We start from the raw sequence: 22,515 nt of genomic DNA on the forward strand, positions 1-22,515 counted from the left end.
AAAGGGTGGAGGGAGCAAGGGTATATCTGGACCAGTGAGGTTTGGTGGGGTCCCTTTTTACAACTGGGTTGCAAGAGTCAGGAGCAAGCAGAAGTAGACTGTTTGTAAGCAATGAATGGGCTTCTCCCACTTCATTTCTCCTTCTGACTGATTTCAGCTTCAAAGGTTATTTGCCCCAGGCTGGGAACTTTCTTTCCCCACAGAGTTACAAACCTCTAAATAGGTGGCTGTTAATCACTGTGCTTAATTATGAGTCCCAAAGTCAGATACCAGTTTCTAGACAACAGAGATTCTGCACATCTTCAAATACATTTTGTTGGGCTCAAGCCCAGAGCCCAAGTCCGTCAGGCAGTCAGAGTTACATTTATCAGTATAAACAGTACATGAATCGAGAAGGGCAACCCCATGTTGCTGGGCTCCATCAAGAACAAGGTGGAGGGCAAGGGCAACTTGCTTCTAAGCTCAGAAGAGGCCCATCCTGGGAAGGACCTGGCTGCTGAGGACAGTGGTGGTGACAGCAAGGACATCAGTGATGTCGGTGAGACAATGGACAACACCGACCTCAAGGGCAGCTCGGCAGCCCCTGACGTGGCCTTCAAGATCCTGCCTGTGCTCCTCTGCCTGCCTCCCCATCCTCACTGCACAAGGTCTCACATTAAACTTCACCCGGTAGTGGAGGAAATGATGTCACCAACTAGTTACCACACCTGTCTCTCTCCCACCCAGTTTCTTCACCATGGGGAGGCTCTGAATGAGGAAGTGGCTAACTGCCACTGTGATTCTCTGGGTTCTCTGAGGGTAGAAAGTCAATTTTAAAAGAAAGAGAGAGAGAGACAAAGAAAAAGAAAAAGAGAGAAGAAAGGAGGGAGGAAAGGAGGAGGGAGGGAGAAAGAGTAAGAGAGGAGGAGAGGAGAGAAGCGAGAAAAGGGCTACCTAGTTTAAGGAAGGAATCAGAACAAATGTTAATTTGCTTTTAATCTTTCTTTCAGCTAGGCTGCCTCCAAAGGCACTCGGCGGCATCAGGGGGTAATAAGTTGTGGAAAACGATTACCTTAATTGCTGTCTTCATATAGCTTAGTAATTATCAAATAGGAATCAAAATTCCCCTTAGAAAAGGAAACTTTATTTGGGCAAATAACTTGAAAAGGATCTGGAAGTAGAAGATGTGACCCTGAATCTGAGCAAACGCTCAGAGCACAGAGAACAAGGAAATGGCCCTGCATTAGGTCAGCAAAATGATCTAGGTGTTGAGGGGCCCCGAGAAGAAGAGAAGAATGGAAGCAAGGGAGCCAGGAAATGGTCCAGGCATGACATTGAGCAAAACTAACCAAACAACCCTCCCCACCCTCACCCCTGCCCCCACTACACACTCTTTCCACATCTGTGACACTTACTATGAAACAGAAACAGCCCATGTGGAATCCAAAGACTGGAACCAGAATTAATATGAACTAAACTTCCTCCAGACCTATGGAAATTTTGCTAAGAGCTGTGCCACAGGGCATGGAACAGCATGTGGTTGGGCAAAGGAGGTTGTGCTCATTTTACACAGTTAGCAAGAAGCTGAGTGACAGTGGGGTGACGGGACTCACTGTCAAACAGCATTCCTCTCAACACCAACTGCCCCAGGCAGTTAGCAACTATCTTGGTACTTTGGTGCCTTTAAACATGGATCAAATTCTTCTCCAAGAAATGTCTCACCTTCTTTCCTTTTGGACCACCAGCCTTTGGATAAGTCAAGTTATTGTACTGCAAAAAACTGTTTTTGGTGAGGAGGAGCCGTGATCTGTATCCTCCAGCCACACTCCAGGCTCACCCTCAGCAAGTAACAAAGGAGGCTGCTTCCACTTTGGCCCCTTCCCGTCTCCACTTTCATTGCAACCTCCCTACTTTTGAAATAACACCTTCTCCATTCTCCAGAGGGATTGTCCATGTCTAGCACAGTGCCTGGCACACAGCGAGTAACTGTGGTCATTTAAATAGAATTAAATTATAAAATCACCTATCAGCACATGTGGTTACACGAGGCAGTTAAGGAAAGTGCTATAGAAAGTCTTCTATTATTATTGTCATTACTTTCATTATCATAAAAGAAATAAACTACCTTGGAAACAGAGAAGCTAGTATTTATCTATTTACCTCTTGACCTTCTTTGCTTACTCGTATCCAGATTGCTACGGCCAGGATCAAGATACCACATAGCTATAGGGAAAAAAAAAGATTAAATGAAGATAAATTACAACTGTAATTCCACTCACCCTTCCCCATCTGGTAACAATGGTTTATCATTAATTATACCACTGCTTCCTGAAAGACATACATGAAGCATATTCATGTGCAACTACTAAAATGTCCCACTGTAACTGGCACATTTGATAAGAGTAACTGTCATCCACAATCCAGGGTCCACAGACAGAAAGTCATCACGGCTATAGGGGAGAGGATAAATGATTTGCCACGGTTCACCTCTGTGTTTTTGTTAGACTGTAACATAGGAAAAATAAGTCATAACAGTTTAAACACAAAATACCCCTATCAGGCCCCTGGTTTGTCTCTGAGAAACTGTCTTAGACCAAAAAGGAAGGGAATAACTGATTGATTACCAAACATTCTTTCAAGATTCAAGAAACCAAGAAGCTGGGATAGACAGGAACAGTAGAACACTTGACAAAATTTGCAGTTAAGCAACAAGAGTTTCCAATACTTTTTGTACCGAAATAAACTTAAAAATAAGCTTTTTTAGGTAGCAAAGCTTACCCACTAAGGGGGAACAATGAAGAACAGTACTTACAGTCTTAAATTCTTTAATGACTTTACCAGATTATTTCATTTGGACCAAGGCCAACACATAAAATGGGAAACACATTTTACTTTTGGGTAAGGAAACCCTTGTCTCTCAGGTTGTTTTTTTTTAAGACATACATATTGTGGCCTCAAAAAAAAAAAATCAAAGATCTATTATCTGAGATATTGCAAACAAGCTTGGTAACATAACTGACACAGCAGGCCTTGGAGGACTTTATAGACCTAATCTGGCCTCACATCTCTCTGACAGAGAAATGCCTGAGTCCTCCAAAGCCTGGTGACCTCGCAGCATGATTGCTTTCATGAATGTTGAACCATGTGCCTGGAATCCCAAAACAGCAGTGTGACTTTTAATGGCTTCTCATTAAGTTTGCCATAGAAATAGAGGCAAGAGCTTTGTTAAGGAATGAAAGTGCCATAAGTAAATGAAAAGCCAGAGAATCTGTCTCCCCTAAAAGATCTTAAAAATCATCTAGGTACAAACTCTTAATTTCAGGTAAAGATACTAGAATCCTGAGAGGTAACAGTCATATGGTGAAAATCCAGCTCCACTATTAATCCAATCCTGCTTCAATAAAATAATGAATGCAATGGATAACCAAAACTCTTTATCAAATCACCAAATAACCTATACAATCAAATTATCTGATAGGCACACACATGTACACACTATAAAATACAAATCATCAAAAAAAACAGCTTTAGAGGCTAAAAACCCTCCTTCTTTTTTCTCCCCCTTTCCACCAAATCCTAATTTCACTTGCAGATGGAAAGAAGTGCTCACTTTAGCAGTTCTTTGTTAATAAGTAAGTCTGTAAGAATTTATGTCAACTGATAATGAGACCCTCTGAGATTTTCAGTAATTTCATAGCAGCTGGATTTTCTGTTATTCAATTTGTTCATTGCTATTTTCTTTCTTTTTCTTCTCAAGTAGATTTACATTATTGTCTTAGTAGTTGCTCTGGCTTTTAGCTTTAACAGAAGATAATTATTAATTATCCAAATAGCTATTATGGTTACCATCCTTATCTGATAATGTCTTTATGAAACTATTAATAAGAAAAGTTTAAGAACTCTTAGAGACTAACAGGGTGATTTTTTAAAAAAACATTTAAATTTTTTTGTTTCTGTGTCAATTTTTAGTACATTTTTATATCAACTATATTTCCCCTCCAATGGTAACTTTTAGTCTTCTCAGCCACTGAAAGCTATTTATAATATTAACTTTAAAAGTAGTATCAAAACGATAAGATACCACTACACACTTATTAATATGGCCAAAATCTGGAATATTTACAACCTCAAGTGCTGGTAAGGAGGTGGAGCAACAAGAGCCCTCATTCATTGCGGTGGGTAAGCAAAATGGTACCACCACCTTGAAATATGCAGGTTGGCAATTTCTGACTAAACTAAACACATACTTATCAAATAATCCAACAGTTGTGCTCCTTGGTATTTACCCAAAGGAGCTGAATTACCATACCAACACCTGCACAAGGGTATTTTGAGCAGCTTCATTCATAATTGCTAAAACTTGGAAGCAACCAGGATGTCTTTCAAAAAGTAAATGAAAAATTAACTGTGATACATCCAGACAATGAAATATTATTCAGTGCTAAAAATAAATGAGCCATCAATCCATGAAAAGACATGGCAGAAAGTTAAATGCTTATCACTAAGTGAAAGAAGTCAATCTGAAAAGTCTACATACTGTACAATTCTAACTATATAACATTCTGGAAAAGGCAAAACTGTGAAGACAGTAAAACTGGGGTAGGTAGAATGGGAACAGACTGAATAGAACACAGAAGATTTTTAGGGCAGTTGGAATACTCTGTATAATATTAGAATGATGGACACATGTCAGTGTCATATACATTTGTCTAAGCCCACAGAAACCCAAGAATAAATCTTAATGTAAGCTATGGTCTTTGGGTGATTATATGTCGATGTAAGTTCATGAATTGTAACAAATGTACCACTCTGATGGGTGACATTGGTGAGCAATATTGATAATGGAGGAGGCTTGCATGTGTGGGGCCAGGGGATATATGGAAAATCCCTGTACCTTCCTCTCAATTTTGCCGAGAACATACAACTGCTTTAACAAAATAAGACTTTTAAAAAAGGAAGAGTATTCAATTATTTCAGAAGCCAAGAGAATCTGGCCCAACTTCAATCTTCACAACTAGAAATTTTTTTTAGGGATTTTATACTTAGCCAAAATATCATTTCCATCCCTATGTCTATGCTTTCCTCCAACTACACCTTAAAAACAAAAAGAAACATTTAAAATATACCATTCTCATTTTATTGAAGAAATTCACATGTACAAATCAGTCTTAAAAACATGAAATTATTCATTTGTTTAATTATTTCAAAATTAAATTTTAATTTTCTATCAAGAATAATCATTCTAGAGTCATGACTGATACTAGCCTACTCTATCCCAATTATAAGATTGGTCATCATAATGGTTCTTTGAGCCCTTGTCCAGTTTGGCTTTAAGGGTTTGTTCCCTGATCTTTTATACTATTTTAAATAATTGGGAATATAAATTAAGAAATAAGTGTTTAGCTCTTATTTTCTCTTGATGAGGTTATAAAAGGAAATGGGTATGTCAGGCCCCCAGATCAGTGGACAGTGGACAATGAATATTAGATTTACTTACCCCAACATCCCCCATACCTCACCTTCTGGTTTCTTGTTGAAGGGAATCTCTGTGGTTGTCATTCAGCTGTCATGGGACATCTTTCTTTTTATGGATAGGATGCAGTTGTTCTCAGCCAGCTTTTGAATAAATTAGGTAATTTTGCTGTTTGCTATGAGTATGCTATGTACTGAATTATATTCTCCCTACATTCACATATTGAAGCCTTAACCACCAATGTGAATATTTTAAGACAGGGCTTTTAAGAGGTAATTAAGGTTAAATGAGGTTATAAGGTGGAGTCCTAAACTGAAAATTTATTAGTGATCTATAACAAGAGGAAGAGGGATCTCTTCCTCTCTTCCTCTTTCTGCTCTGCACACACACGCACACACACATGTGAGCGCACTGAGGAGAGGTCCTCTGAGTACACAGCAAGAAGGCAGCCATCTGCAAGCCAGGAAGAGAGGCCTCACCAGAAACCAAATTGGGTGGCACCTTGATCTTGGACTCCTGGTCTCCAAAACTGTGAGAAAATGAATTTCTATTGTTTAACCCACCAAGTCCATGGCGTTTTGTTTCAGTAGCCCAAGCAGACCAAGACAGGGCAGAATCTAAAAGCTATAAAATGCCAGGAGAGAAACAGGAAGCACCGTCCAGCACAAGGATAAATGGTAGAGAACAGGCTGATTTGCCCTCTTCTCTCATAACGTGTCCTCCAATCATCCCTACTCCCTCCCTTTCAATTCTATCTTTTGAATTGGGTATTTACCAAAGTGTATTTGAAGAGTGTTGAAAATGGAAGAAAGCACATAGTGCTATGCAGGGAGGAAGAATGGACTGTGAGCTCTATCATTATTGGTCCAAAATGGACACTTTTTAAAATAAGCTTAAGGGAAACCTTCCCATGCTGCTCCTGAGAGGCTATAAAAGAATAAGAAAATATCCAAGTGGATAACCTGGGTAACAAGATTTGCTTTTACGATAACCCAGAAACACTAGAAGCCATGAATATAGGAGGAAATGATCCTGACAGCCCTGGTATTTTAGGACGTACTTCTAATTTTTAAGTTTTATCTACCATTAAACATTTTTTAAAAGTCTAGCCCAATTGCATTGTGGTAGGATGATGCAGAGTATACAATGTCGCTTGAGAGAATTTTTTAATTGTTTTTGTTCTGTTTATTTTGTCCTTTTCTTCAGGAATACAAATTGCTTTGTGTTTCCATTCTCTGTTCTATCATATCACTTATCTCTGATTTTCTTCTGGAAGAGCTTCTCAGTTTAGGATTCTGTATCTCTATCTCCATTTAATGTAATTTTGAGAGTGGATTTTAATTCTATCACTGTGTTTCTGGTTTACTTGAAGTACTTCTTTATTTTATCCATTTCCCTTTTCATCTTTTGGTTTTCCAGTAAATTTGATCTCTTATGGCTGTCCATTATTTTGTGAGGGCTTATTTTCTGGCACTGCATTATGGATACCAATTTCCTGAAACATTTTTTAGGATCCTGGAGTGTTTCTTTCAGGGATGTGGACTTGTCCTCAAAGGCTTCAGGTAACATTCTCTTTTACTTGTTCAACAGTGTTTTTATTAGGACTTACACTAGGCTTTCCCTTATTCATCCTTGAATAGATGAGACCTATTTGATTTATTATTTATTGAGAGTAGGGTATATGCTCTGCCTTGCTGCCTAACAACATGGGTTACTGTACTTCTCAGATCTCCTGTTGAGGAGAGGTTGCTATGCATTCTCTCTATAGGCATGGCCCAATGCAGCTCTGATTTAGTGAGATGGCCTCCTACCCTTCACATAATATCTGATTTTCTGATTCTGTAAACTAGTGGAGCAAATTGAAAACTTCAACTCTTAGCAGACTCTTCCATCATGGTTTTTCTATCTTGCACCCCAAATGAATGATATTTATTACACCAATGAGTGGCTAAGTACACAGTAAGAGTCCCTGTATTGCATTCATGTGCATCTTCTAAACCTACAAGTAAGGCAAGCACTCAGTATGACTGCTGCAAATTCTAGTTTAAATAGCTCTACATTTAAGGGAAATAAATCAACCACATTTTTTTTCTGAGACAAATAGGGTCTGGGTAAACATGCTTCTTTTATCTTTCCTGTACTTAAGTATAAAATCACTAAAATTCACAAAACTTCAAAATGTGTAAAGAGAGAGAACATTCAGCATTTGATTAGCATCCTAATGTTTCTGAATCATAAAATGATGCAAATTCAGGAATGGTTTCATCATTTTGTTTCAAAAGTACAACTGCCATATAAGTAACACCTGCAGACCTGTACATACACTGGGGCAGGGCCTGGGGCAAGACACAAATAACCGTCCACAGGCTGTAGGTCTCTGTGTTGAGAAATTATAACTCAAGGTAATATACATATATAAAATGGGTTCTTTCTTCCTGCCTTGGCAAACATGCCCACTTAATGGCCTGGAAGACAAGGTTTGATTTAGAATTCTCGGACTCTTTGGGGTCTGCTATCAGAAGGGGTAGCCTGGGGAGAGCCAGCTCTGGCTCCACCCCTCACTCCTGATTCCATCTTGAGCTCTGAGGGAGGTGAGGGGCATGGGTAGGAATACCTCAGCCTGCAAATCAGCTCTGTTAACAACCTGCTGCCATTTCTGGTAAACAGCTCCCCCTTTGATCACTGCTGTAGAAGGGCCTGTGCAGACCCTGGGAACAGGTTTGGGGCCATTTGGGCAGGACCTCTGTGGTCCTGGGTACCCAAGGTGGAGGCCAGGCCCAGGGTAAGCATATTTCTCTTTCCCCACAGATTCCCTGTCCCATGAGGCCAGAGGAGGGTCAGAGGTCAGAGGTCAGAGTAGGACTAAAATTAAGTTTTAAAAGCCCATTACATATAAAATACTATCACACCAGATTCCAATACTTTTAAATTAAAAAGTAATACGATGGTTCAATTGGGGAAAATAGCATTAATTGAACTATTACTATAAGTCAGCCCTTAATTATAGGCTTTCATAGAGCATCTTAGTTAATCTTCACAATTAATCCTGCCATGTAATATTATCATCTTCATTTTTCAAATGCAGAAACTGCAGCATAGAAAAATCAAGGAACATCTTCCAAGCCACAAAGCAATATGGAGTGAATTTAGAATGTGAATCTCAATCTGTCTGTTTACAAATGCATTTTCTTTGCATTCTCCTAATTTATGATAGAAGAATTCCTGTCTTATCATAATCCTTGCTATCTTATTTCCTCCTCTGTTTCAAAATCCAACATTGGAATTTATTCATTACTGGGCAGAGTGGTTTCATATTATTTTTGTCTCATAAAGATGCCTATGCCACATTGATGAAATGTCTATTTCTTATACACTTATTTATTGCTAATGCTGAGTTCTTTATACGTATTAACTTACTTAGTCTTCACAATAATTCTATGAGATAAATACTACTACAATCCCTGGTTTTACAGATAAGGAACACTAAAGCACAGAGAGGTTAACTAACATCCCCAAAGCCACACAGCTAGTGATGAAGGAGCTTAGGTTCAGCCTGAGCTCCCAACCACTGGGCTTCAATGCGTTTTGTCATTGTTACAGTTCCATGGAGACTCCATGGTGGTAGGAAACCATTGTGTTTGCAAAGTTCACACATTTCAGCCACAGTCTAATCTTTATCTTGGGGGATTTCATCAACTGACAGAATGAAATATAATCATGCTGTGTTTTTTAATCTTCCCCTATCTCATGGCTATGGCAGCTTGGCCTCAACTATTTTAACTGCTCTCAGGACATTCAATCAAGAGACCCAGGCACCACATAAAACACAATGATGAACATTAAAATGCTGGTTCCTGGACTCTCTCCCAGTTCTGACTTCCTTCTTCCCCCTTCAAACCACTTCACGTATTGGCTTCCTTCAGCTGCGGATACATTCGACTTTACAGCTTGCCTCCTCCTCCTCACCTTACCTCATTTGCGATTGGTAATGTTACTTCACTCTGCTTCCCTTCATGAAGAGCTGGCCTCTCCATAGCTCTCTGCTCTGGCCATGGGTCCACTGCATCTGCAGGCCCAAGGCCTTGTGCTCCAAGCTAACGTGGGCTCCTAAGTCACCCCAAGCATCTAAAATAGTCTCAAGCCTGACTTGTCTGGGAGGAACACAGGAATATTTGGGCAGTTCATCTTTTGACTCAAGACTCAGAGAAACAGGTTTTGTTCCTATAATTGATCTATTATCTATAGCACCTCCAATTCACTCTAACTTGCATCAAACTCTAGCATAAGTGATTGGGAATGATTTTCACTTTCACATGTTTTTTTTCAATTACTAATTCTAACAAAATGGAAATCCCTGCATATTTGTATGGCATATCTCAAGTCCTCTTACAAAAGAAACTGGTATGTTTAGCTTAAATAACCATATGCATATCTTAGAGATATTTCAACATCTGGCCCTATTTTGCAATGGCTTAGTTTTGCAAGTTACACCAGAAAGAATGCATCTGAAAACATAAGGCTCTATCTACAAGAAATCCACATCAGTGGGACCGTTAAAATTTTTTCTTAAGTAAACATGAGAAATGTGACAAATTGCTAATTTCCTATGAATAATCATAAAATTCCAACTGACAACTCTAGCTTAGGGGCAGAGGGGAGAGTAGAAATAGGAATGGTTCCCTAACCTCAGAGACTCCTTCTGCTGTCTAGATTTTCAATGCAAATATTGTTGTCATCTAGTGGCTAGGAAGTCATCACTGGTCTTAACAGCTGTTGCTCTTACTCGAAGACTCCATTTCAAGAGCCTCATACAGAGATTATAGGGTTCCACCACCGTGTTGATGGTAAGAACAAGGCCTTTTACCCCCAGGGAAGTTAGAAATACATAACTGAAATCTATAGAGCATCAGAAAGACTTTGCCTTTATTATCAGAAAAATAGATAATGGTGATCATAAAATAATCAAAGCTTCCCAGGAAAACAGTGACAGTGTCTGAGTTCAGCATGGTACAGATCTCTACAACTCATCTTGAACTCTAGTCTTAAACATATAATCTTAAACCTATAACCCACTCCTTCCCTAGACTGTCTTTATCATTTAAGTTTAAAATTCAGGTCTTCCAAATTCCTGATTAGCTATTTAATGAAACACTGACCTCTGATGTTTTCACAAGAGCCATCAGCATTTTGTATGCTGTTTTTATACAACAGAGACATGTTTTAACTATTTCATAACTTGAGGATTGCTACTGGTTTGGGTTCTGTGGGACACCTTATTAAAACAGAAGTCATGTGTTTATTAACATATTCCTATTTGGGTTGGTTTTAAATGGCCCATCTATATTCTGTGTCATAAAAAGACAACAGTTACAGTTTTTTAAAAACAGATATCAAGACTTTTTGGAGAAATAACTAATTCCAGTTCTGGGGCAGAAAATAGGGAAGTGAGCCTGGAATGTCTTGTCACAGCAAATAGTGATAAGTAATCAAAGTTATTAAGATCATGTCAGAAGGATATGATGATGCTCCCCATTGGCCAAAGATGAAATGTACTGCACACCAACAAGGTGCAATAAGAACTGTGATGGAGTTTAAATCTACGATTTCATGAGGATACTTAAAGATATACTTGCTTATCACTGTTGTAGGATACCAGAACATAAACTCATCATTTTGAAACCTAGGTAAAGAGTAAGAAGCATTTATATTGCCTTGTTTTTAATAAAAACTGGGTACTACTGGTAACCAATCAGTAAATGCTAAATTTTTCCTTACTGAAGACATTCTGGCTAATAAATGAAGAATGACAGAAATAGAATATCACCAATTTGAAACTCTTAATGAACTGATGGATTTAGGTTCTTGAGCATCAGGGGTTACTAACATCACAAAGGTGACATGGTCAGTCAGTGTGTGTACTTCCTGATGAAGGAACACAGTACTTATAAAGTAGTTGTGCCCCTCAAAAAACCAACAGCCTAAATCTTATCAAGTTGCCAGATGCAACTACTTAGTTAGAGATGCCAGCAGACAGATAATCATTAACAGCCGGGAAGGACAGGTTAAACTACACCAGGGAGAGGTGAATAGCACAATCGGACCATGGGAAATGGGGTAAGACAAACAACACGCACAGTACATAAAATTCTCAAGGGAGAAAAAAGAGATGAAAATGGGGGGAGAACCTAAAGAGGAAAACAGGCATTTGTCAGTTAATCACAATGTGTGGACCTTATTTGGATTTGGAGTCAAAGAAGAGCATTTATGAAGCAATAGGATGTTTAAACCTTGGATGGATATTTGATAATTGATTTTAAAAATTCTTAAGTTTTCAAAGCAAAAACCAAAGGAACAAAACAGCAGCAGACTCACAGAACCCAAGAATGAACGAGTGGTTACCAAAGGGAAAGGAACTGGGAAGGGTGGGTGGGAAGGGAGGGAGAAGGGGAATAAGGGGCATTAGGATCAACATACATGATGTAGGGGGGTGGGCACGGGGAGGGCAGTATAGCACCCCGAGAAGACAAGTAGTGACTCTATAGCCTCTCACTACGCTGATGGACAGTGACTGTAATGGGGTATGTGGGGGGGACTTGGTAATAGGGGGGAACGTAGTAACCACAATGTTGCTCATGTGAAACCTGAATATAATACTGTATTATCAATGATACCTTAATAAAAAAAATTCTTAAATTTTTAGTGTGATAATGACATTGCGGTTATATTTCCTTAAAGAGTTATTTATCTTTTAGAAACATAGTAAAATATTTTTAGGTGAAATGATACACCTGGGAGTTGCTACAAAATAGCATAGGGTGGGGAAGTAGAAGAAAGACTGGCTGTTGGGGCTGGATGATAAGGCTGATTTTCCTTTATTTTGTGAATGTTTGAAGTTCTCCATAATAAAAAACTAAAAACAAAGCCAACCCAAGTATGCAGGCATTTCTTTGTTTATAGTCTACTCTCAATGTTTAACCAATTTAAAATATTTCAAGAGAAGAAATTTACCAGGACTAACTAAAAAAAAAACTGGCATATACTCAGGAGCTTCATTTAATATTTGCAAAAGGAGCCCATTGTCCTAGGGAATGGAGGAAGTACAAAGGACGAAACTTCTTTATTTTATTTATTGACATACTCACTTTCTTCACCAGTGTGTCACCTGACCTTATTAGGGCTACTGACAATGAATGGAAAGTAATTCTGTACAATAAGACTGTATTCAAGGAGTTGAGTTTAGGAACATCACTATTTTAATAGGACAGAAATTTATCAGCATAGAGATAATAGCTGCCTGTTTACTAAAGGTAACCAAATAAAATACAAAACCAGAACTCTCTCCTGCTTATACTGCACAGGCCATTTTTAAAATCCAGTATACAAAGTGATTTTTTCATTTAAGCATTTGCGCTATTTCTACTGATTTACTTTGGAACAATCTTTAATTGCACCATATATGCTAAAAAGGAGAACATTAATTTTTTAGCATCCCAGACTGCCCTTTATCTTATTTTTACAATTTCCAATGTTAGATGCTACTTATTAATTTATTTGCTATGTCTTATGCCAACAGACTTTCAAGAGAAACATACGAACTTGCTAAAATACAAACCTTCTTGATTAAATGGTGGAGTAATGACACATCAAAATACTAACTATAAGTTGCTGATACAAACCTAGTGGCTTTAACTTTTCATGATGAAATAATTTTAGTGTTTCCCTCTCAAGGTTTTTGTGACCCTCTGAAAATGACCCTCTTCTCGGGTCTGTATCATCCAGCACCCCACCATTCACCTGTTTCAAACCCAGATGTAAAGGTTAGGATTGGGGCTGGGCTCCTGATGGAAGCCGCTTTTTCCACAGGGTCCTTAAACTAGGGAGGCCTGCGTGATACTCAGCTAAGAATAACTGTCCTTTAATTAAGGTATTTTTTTTCCCTGTGACTGTTTTGTAACAATATCAAAACATCTATGAAATGTTTATCCACCCAGATTCTGAAGTGCACTTTTTTGAGTCACTGGCTCATTCTCAGTTACTGAGATAACCAAAGAAAGAACGAACAAACCCAAACAAGTAAATGGAAAATACATTTTCCTCGCCCCCACCGTTTCTCTTGTGCACAGTCTGCTCTCATTTATGACATTTACATAGAGGTCCTCTTTCTTGCATAAAATTGATAAATAAAAGAAAAACACTTACCCAGAACACGAAGTTGAAGATAAACATAGAATATTTCAAACAACCACTCACACCTGCCATGTCGCAAAAGGATCAGGCACCGAGATGTGGTGAATTGAACTGTTCCTTATAGGACTGTCCTGCAATGTGGTCTGGAGTAATTTGCCTGCGGAGATTTCTGTGCCCACAGCTTCAGAGCAGAAATAGAAGGCAGAGAAAGCAGGGGTGGGGGAATAATTTAGTTATTAAAGTAGATAAAAAATTAACCAACACATTTAAGTATCACAAGGGCTACTATCTCTAGATGGGTATGTTATTTTGCTAGTCATGGCTCAGAGGGCTCTGGGCCAGCATATTTATGATCCTTTCTCAAAAACGGCCTCCTGTAAAGTAAACAGATATCAAATTAAGGGAGTGGCGCTGGGTCGGGGAGAGAATGGCACAGCGATACTAGGTTGTTGGGTTTCAGAAATCGCAGTGTGACTTCCCTGCCCTCCATTTGAACTAAGGGAAATAAGATTGTTTTGCTCAGAGATAAAGGGACCTTGTGTCTCAACTCATTTTTGCATTCCATTTTCTCAAGGATGCAAAATTTCTTCCAGGTGCAATAAAATGCATTTAGAAATCTGCAATATCTGAAGGTTTGGATACAGTAATCTTTTATTCTTCACCCGAGAATATGGGGAACAACCATTACATGCACCTGCTTTCCAAGCATCTAAATTTATTGCTGAGAATGTAGGGTAATTGGAGGAAGTGGGAGGGAGAGGCTGCCCTGCCTACCACAAGACCATTCAGTTTCCTTCATTTCTTTGTAGTATAAAAGGAAAAAAAGTTTTCAGGAGTCACTCTCTGACTACCCCATTGTGCTCATTTTATTATGTGCAGCCATTTTGATAGCTCAGCCAATTTTTAAGACTGTGCTTCCCTTCCTCTGAAAAATTATGTCTAGCAACAACTCCTCTCCACCAACTGTTTCTAAATTCCCAATCTCCTTGGACAAAAAATTCCAAATGAGAAGGCAGTCATAGTTCAGTGACCATAGATCTTACAATTTGTTTCTTGTGCTAATAGAAGGCAGCTGGTTGCAGGTAAAGGCAAAATTCTCTGGCCTAATCAGGGAGGTGTGGACTGCTTTTGTGTAAACAATTTGGGTCATGCTAGTTTCCACATCCTGCCTCTAAAAGGAAGTTCTTTTTCCTCTAAATAAATGTACCCTATATTTCCGAAAGTTGTTGGGGAAAATAATTCTTTAAAATCTTTGTTAATTTCTATACAATAAGCATGCATGGACTTTTTCTAAAATGTTGATTAGCTAAAAGAATATTTTTCTAATTTTCACTGACATACAAAGATGCTTTTGAAACAATCCCTAACTCCCTAACTATAAATACAATATATTTTTAATGTATTAGAGGCAATAATACTTAAAGCCAAACTTTATATTTGTCCCAAAAGAATGGCTATTTAATATTTAAATAATCACTAAAATTGTTGGTGTTCTATGCTGTTTCCTCCTAGAAAATGAAAATAACTTCATAAACTTCTGCTGAGGTATCAGTGTATATAGGATTATCTGTGGCTGAAAGAGTTCTTGATTGTATGAAGAGCCAAATGTATCTGTAATCCTAGAAATAATTACTTATCATTTAGAGGTAAAATCTAAAGAGATATATAGACAAAAATGCTGTTTTGTTGACAAGAACATATTGAGTACATACTAAATCTTAGTTTAGAATAGATGTGTTTGGATCCTCTTAAAAATAATATAGTCTTTAGTTAAATCATTATTGAACTCTGAAACACAAAAATCAGTGGAAATGTTTTTACAGGAAAATTACTCTATGTAACAGAATCCTTAGTCCAGTGCAAAATCTATTGAAACAGTTCACTCCTCCAAATTCCTATCCCAGTAAATTTTACACATTTGCCCAAGCTAAATAATGTTGAGTCATTTTGTATCCATACTCTTTCTTCCTTGTCTCATATCGAATCAGCTCCCACAGTCTGTTGTGCTCCTAATGTCCTTCATATCCGTTTCCTCCATCTCATCCTTTTACCACTGTCATTATTCCGCCTTTTATCATCTGTTACTTCAGCCATTTCAATAGAATCATAATTAGTTTCCCGACCAGTCTCTTCTCTCTCCTGTCTGCCTTAGCACTCCAAAATTTTCTCTTTTTCTTTACCTAGTTCTCTTTATAAAATACTTATTGGTCACGTAATTCCCTTTTTAAAAACCAATCTAAGCATGGTTTCCTGTTGCCTACAGGATTAATTTCAGTCTCCATAGAATGGCACTGAAAGTAAAACAGGCCTGTAGCATCTCCCAGAACTTTCTCCTACTCCTCTCTCTGTAAGCAGCCTCCACTCTAGGTTCTGTAACCACAGAAGTATTTCACAGGTATAGAATATACCCTTGGATTTTATGCCTCTGTACCATGTGTTTCCTTCCACCTGGAATATCCTTTCCCACCTTCTCTACCTTTTATATGAATTACTGCAAACACCCCTTGGTGTTCAGCTCAAATCGCACTTCACCTGCCAAATCTTCCCCCTTCCTCATCTGCTGCCCCCTCTCTGGGCAGATCTACTTGCTTCTCAGTCCTCAGGCCCATTATAATTTGAACCAACCTTTAGTCTCAAATTGCCATCCTTTATAATATTGATTTTTCTCTCTGCCTTATTTGACATTTGATGCCTGAAAGGCCAAGGTCCTGACCTACTACCTTATGCCCACAGCGCAACTGGCATTGGAGATAAAGGATGTGCAGCTGCAGCCAAGATTCCCAGAATGTTCCCCCAGGGATTCCCTTCTAGAGCTCCTGGGAACTACCAGTGTGTTACCCACCTCCCCAGTAAAAAGCCAATTATCAGGTAAAGGAAAATAGTTGCTTTATCTCAAGATTCATCAGAATTTTAACTTGCTAATATTCAAGAAGGTGACAAAATGCACAGCAACCCCCAAATTAATGTGACCCCAGAACAAAGTTTTGAAAGACATAGTGCTGGACCAGTGGTACAGTGCTTATTTACAGAAACACTAGACTAGACAAACTTCCACACTTTATACATGAGAAGAGTGAAGCCCAGGGAGATGGAGTAGTCCAGGTCACAGCACTGGCTAGCGGCAGAGCTCTTTCTAGAAATGAGGTCTCAAAGTGATCAGATCGGCATTCTGTCCACTTGTATCAACTATCTCTTGAGTTTTGTAGTGTGGTTATGAGACGAGTATTGTAGATCTTAGATCTTGAGAAATTGTCATATAACAGATATTTAACAGTGGAGGATTGGGGTAGGAAGCATAGGTTGGTGTAGGAGGGGTGGAATAGAAGTGTCAGGGATAAATCTTAGGCTCAGTAAAGACCAGGCCAAGAAGGAGAGGCAATGGAGAGTGGGATGTTACAAGAAATAACAGCTGAAGGAAGGAGCAGAAGGAGAGTCTCAGTGAATTTAGAGAAAGTTTTCCTAATGCTGCATCATGCCAATTACTGTTACTCATAGTGAATGCAAAGGATACAGGATAAGGATTCAAATTTGATTAATCACGAAAACTCTCCATGAGGCAGTCATACTGCATTAGGCTTTCATAGCAGTACACAGGCCCTGGCAAGGAAAAGAAACCAGATTCTCTGTGCTCAGAGTAGAGGGAAGGGCATGAATAGAACCGTCAGATACCCAACACAAAATGGGGCATTTTCTCTAGGTCATCAAGCAAGTCAGGCCTCCATTTGGGACTTGAATGGAAAACAGGCATAGATAAGAGGTTTGTATTTTCATCATCCTAATCATGTTTGCTTCTACAAACCACACCCAGTAACTCATCAGCAACTATACTGAATGCCTACTATAGTCCAGGTGGGTACTATAGGTTTACAAAACAAGATAAAAATCCCCACCTTCATAGGGTATTTTATATATATATATATATATATATATATATAATACAAAGTGTAAGTGATAAATCTTATTTTATCACTGCCCAATTAGGTACCTGAAAAACCAAATATATGTGTATATATATATATATATATATAAATATATATATATATACAGATATATTGGGTAACTAGACTTTGGACACAAAAAATATTAAGGGGAAATAATCTCACTACGATGCAAACACAAACAGATGCTTTTTATTGCTATTAAAAAAACAAATTAGATAGTATATTCAAAGAACTTGCTATAGTTTTCATTCAACAAATATTTACTGAGCACCTACTATATTCTAAGCCCTGGGGATATGATAGTAAACAACACAGAAAATACCCCTCATCTCCTGAAGTTTGCATTCCATAAAGGAATAAATTTTCTCTTTGTATTTTTGTTTCCAAAATCTAGCTGCCCAATTATTTTGTCCATGGAGTAGGTACCTGAAAAACCAAATCATTTGTTTTAGAGAAAAGATTATGTTCTTTTATCTTCCACATTCTCGCTTATCACTGTCACTCTAAAGTATATGGGTTTTTTTATGGCATTGTCAGTATTCGAATTCATTTTCTCAAAGGTAGGAGTTGTAAGAAAGTAAACTTGAAGTTTCTCTTCCTTATGACTGTACTGAAGTGTGGGTGTGTAAGTGCATGAGATCATGAGGTCATACATTGTAAAAAATTAGAATGAAGAGAAAGTTCTGGTACTCTTCAGCATTTCTCATTCTGAAAACTTTTTTCTTCTTTTTGGAAAACTGAGCTTGCTCACTTAACAGTTTTATGATCCTTTTTATAGGAACAGAGCCCTGGCTCTTGTCTTCTAGTCCAATTCCAGCATTCCCAAGACCAGGATTTTTCTTATGCTTTCATTTGAACGCTATGCTCTATGCTTCCTATACTGTGTGCTTATGAAGCCTGGCTCATAAAAACCTTTTGCATATTCCCACTGGGGATGGGAAGCATCTGGTATGAGAATGATCCATCTCCTTCCTTTGCAGGTCATTTTTAAACAACATCTATTTGAAGGATTAATTCCAGCTCAGAAATAAAGTGTGGCTTGGAATTGCCATTATGCAGTAGCAATATGGTATTTATGAACAATGGATAGCCAATATTCTTCCCCTTTTATTTTATATATCTTTTTATATTTTATTTTATATATCTTTTATAGATATAAAATAGTCATGATTCACACCTGATGTAAAGTTACTAACCACAGAGATCACATAAGAAAAAACATGAAAATGTGTGTAAGAAAATAGACGTTAGATAACCAGTACCTATTGATAAATGTTTGTAAGTAAAGGCTGCGGCAAAATATCGCAGTGATCAAAAATGCAGTTTCTGACCATGATGGAACAGAGATGCCCATGAATTCTTGCTAAGCCTCATTGCAGTGTTTATACTCCCTCCCTAGGTGCAATAGTTACAGAAAGATGACAAAGAGGTCAGCTGCCGGGTGGGGTCTAAGGTTTGGTCCTTGGCTTGGCAGCCCCCAAAGTTCAGCTCTGCCAACTTTTCCTGAAATGATCTGCTTCTCCAGACAAATTCACCTTAAGTGACTTCACAGGAGCCAGAATGTCAATTTCTTTGTTTTACATGAGAAGCGCACCCATCCAGTCATCCAGCATAAGATAGTGGCCAAAGATGAAATCATCTCCCAGTAGGAAAGCAGCGCCAAACCCAGAGCATGCAAAGATGGTTTCCCTGGGGGACAAAGTCGGTGAAGGACTTGGGGGACGCACTGCCAAGATTTGATAGGCTTAGCAGAGTAGAGTCATGCCAGGGATCCAGCCACCAAATCCTCCAAAGGACGCTCTCGGCTGGGGCAGCATCTCTCCCTGCATACCGCTGTAACACACAACCCAATTCTCTCTCTGCCAGGTTGCCTTCTCTGTATTGCATTCTGGCCATGCCCCCTCTATGATCACAGTCTATCCCCAGGTGAGGAGACATGAAAATTGACTAGGTGTCCGTTTACCAGACTGTAACTACAATTCAGTGCTGATTCCAAGATCGCATTTTAATTGCTTCTTAGGTATTTCCAAATTCTTCACTTAAACATGACTGCTGTCTTGGTCCATTCCTATAGACATTATTAGTTGATTTCTCAGTCTTATTTTCCTTCGCTCCAAATTGGACGTGTACCCGTGTACAGATGATAGTACCCAACCACAGAATAAAAAGCACAAAATGCAGTGCTGTTGTAACCAGTCCAGGATTGCTGGATACTCCATTTTTGTGCTGAATATTTGCCTGGTTGTTTGCTTTTTCAGTTTAAAGTTTAAATGCCAGCCTGCTTTCCTGAGAGTTCTCTCTGAATCACCTTTGTTTGGCCAGTTCACAAGGTACACATCAGCTGCTGGGCATGATTAAGCTCTAAGAGAACAGGGGTGAGGAGGTAGAGAAGTGAGCAGAGGCCACCAACACAGAATGAAAAAAGAAAAAAGAAGAAAGAGTAGGGTGGCAATGTTTAAACCTCATATCAGACACCAGCTTTTCCAACTGAAGAAGCCAACAAAATGTTACACTGAATTTAACCCAGGCTTATCCTATGACTGGTCAGAAATAAACAGACATTTTACTCATAATGCTAATTAGGATCTTACAAGCTACTAATTCTAAATTAGAAAGGCTTATTCAGTCTCACACAGCAGGAATGCATTGCATGGCTATTTGGGTTCCCAGGGGAATGCAAAATAACAGGGAGTCACTGTAAAAGGTCATTTACCAAGAAACCCCAAACTTCCCTTTTATACCTTTTTAAGAAGCAGCAAAATGTATCCCAAATAAGCTCAGGTAGAAAAGAACTCAGACACTGGTTTGAATTTTTTTTAAACCATGAAGAGTCCTATTTAGATTTTCCTTGAGCACTGGAAGATCTGATTCTGTTTTAATGTAAGGAAGCAAAAGAAACCGAGATACCCCAGGAAACCTGTGACTGAACTCCTGAACCACCATTCCTGAAGCAAGGTGGCCTGCCCGCACTGTTTTTGCTGCCACTCCAGTTTCAATCCATAGCAAATAAAAGTGCACATCTTCAAGAAAACAATATCCAAATGCAATCTTTTCAGAGACCAAGCATGGAATACCCCATTTCTCCTAGAATTCTCTTCTGGTTCCTTTCTTCATTCATACTCAGGCATTCAAGTGTCCTTCCCTGAACTTCCCAATAATTCCTTTACTTATTAACATGCTGATTGACTCAGAAAATGCTTCATTCATAGGTTAACCACGTGAGGAAGTTAAAAACATTTTGAATAAGCTACTCTCAGGGTCATTCAAGTGCCTATGGGTAAAACAAAGCCGAGGGATTGTTCTGCTTCACGTGATCACATTGACCTCTAGTTTTGCCTACATTAATCATTAAGCCTTCAGAAAATACTCTGAAGGAGAACTTACTGATTTTTTTTTTCTGACTGTGGAAAGTACCCAAGCTCTTTGTGCATACTAATTTATTTATACCATATTTATACTTGAGGCTTCCAAGAGCTGGAGAATTCCCGTAACTACTCTACTCTCTCCCCTTCACTCTTCATGTTTTCTTGAATACATGAGTGTGAAGAGGTGTTAAGCCAGAAAGGCTGGCCTAGCCAAGACCCCTCAAAAAGGAATGTGCAAATCTGGGAACACATTCCAGGATTCCTAGCTACCAGTACAGGGCCTGATGTAGAAGAACTAAAAGCCAGAAATTGCAAGTTTCTCGACAAACACTGATTCTCAGCCAATCTCCCTAAAGAGCTTTCTGAGAAGGAAATAGTTCATAAAGCAATTCTCTGTGCAGTAAAAGAGTATGTCACTCCCAGGCTTTGAACGCTCTAATGGATTCCCATCACAATTAGAATGAAATCCAAAGCCACACAAGCGGAGCCCTTGGCTGCCTCACTGACCTCATTTCCTCCCACTTTCTCCCTCACTCATCCTGCTCCAGCCACAGTGGACTCCATGCCGATCCCTGGACTTGCCAAGTGTGTTCGCAACTCAGAGCCTTCCCACTTCCTCTCCCCGCTCTGGAATCCTCTTCATCTGCACAGCTTGATGGTTCGACTGCCCCACTCACTGTACTACATGGTTATTTATCTGGTTTATTGTCTACTTCCTTTCTGGAATGTAAACTTAAGGAGCTCAGAAGCCTTTTCTGTGTCATTCACTGGCCATCCCCTCAGGGCTCACAATGTAATAGGTGTGCCATAAATATTCAGTGAGTGAATGACTAAGTAATAATAAACTGAATAAATAGCAAGTTATCTGAGTCCACTACCTAATTTATTTTTTAATAACAAGGAGCATCTGTGTATGCTCACCATTACATTCCTACTGCCTAGCACTGTGACTGGCAGATTATAACCACCATATGTGCTGGGATACAGCACTGCAAAAGAAAAAGAAAGTCTACACTGCCATTATGGACTTTATATTCTACCAACCTGTGACAGAAAACAAATACACAAATAAATGTGCAAGAAATCACCACGAAGACAAAAACGGCAGGATGTTGCGCCACAAAGTAACTTCACATTATCTGGAACTCAGGAGGTGACATTTAATCCAAGTAGTGCACCTGGGTCAAATCATGAGCAAACACGAAACCAGCCCAAATGGAGGGCATTACAAAATAACCAGTCTAAGTCATTTAAGCATTAACGCCATGAAAGTTAAAAAAGACTGAGGAATTATCACTGTAAGAGGCGAGAGTGAGACACAGCAACCTGGCAAAATGCATGATCTTGAATCAGATCCTTTGCTATATGAAAGAAGTGTTGGATTCTCCCAGAGGAGGACGCCGCCCCAAATCACTCACGGAAGGCGTCTCTTGATGCAACAATCAAGAGGAATTTATTCAGAGGCCAGCTAGCTGGGGTCCATGTGTTAGCCCGACGCAGTGGGTCTCAACAAGGACCCCGAACACACAAAGCCAGAAGTTTTTATAGCATCTTCAAAGGGGCAGTATTT

General features: G+C 39.0%; 1 protein-coding gene across 1 annotated transcript in view; it reads right to left on the reverse strand.

Annotated features, from left to right (window-relative positions):
* Positions 1-13,980, reverse strand: part of TSPAN8 (tetraspanin 8) — a 30,789-nt gene extending 16,809 nt beyond the window's left edge. Inside the window, exons 1-2 of the mRNA XM_036917631.2 lie at positions 13,652-13,980; positions 2,140-2,202 (exon numbers count right to left, since the gene is read on the reverse strand). Coding sequence (XP_036773526.2) covers positions 2,140-2,202; positions 13,652-13,711 — 123 coding nt within the window. The 5' untranslated portion in view covers positions 13,712-13,980. The remainder of the gene's footprint in view (positions 1-2,139; positions 2,203-13,651) is intronic.
* Between the last annotated feature and the right edge of the window lie 8,535 nt (positions 13,981-22,515).

The sequence above is a fragment of the Manis pentadactyla genome, chromosome 10, assembly GCF_030020395.1.
Source record: "Manis pentadactyla isolate mManPen7 chromosome 10, mManPen7.hap1, whole genome shotgun sequence".
Lineage (NCBI taxonomy): Eukaryota > Metazoa > Chordata > Mammalia > Pholidota > Manidae > Manis > Manis pentadactyla.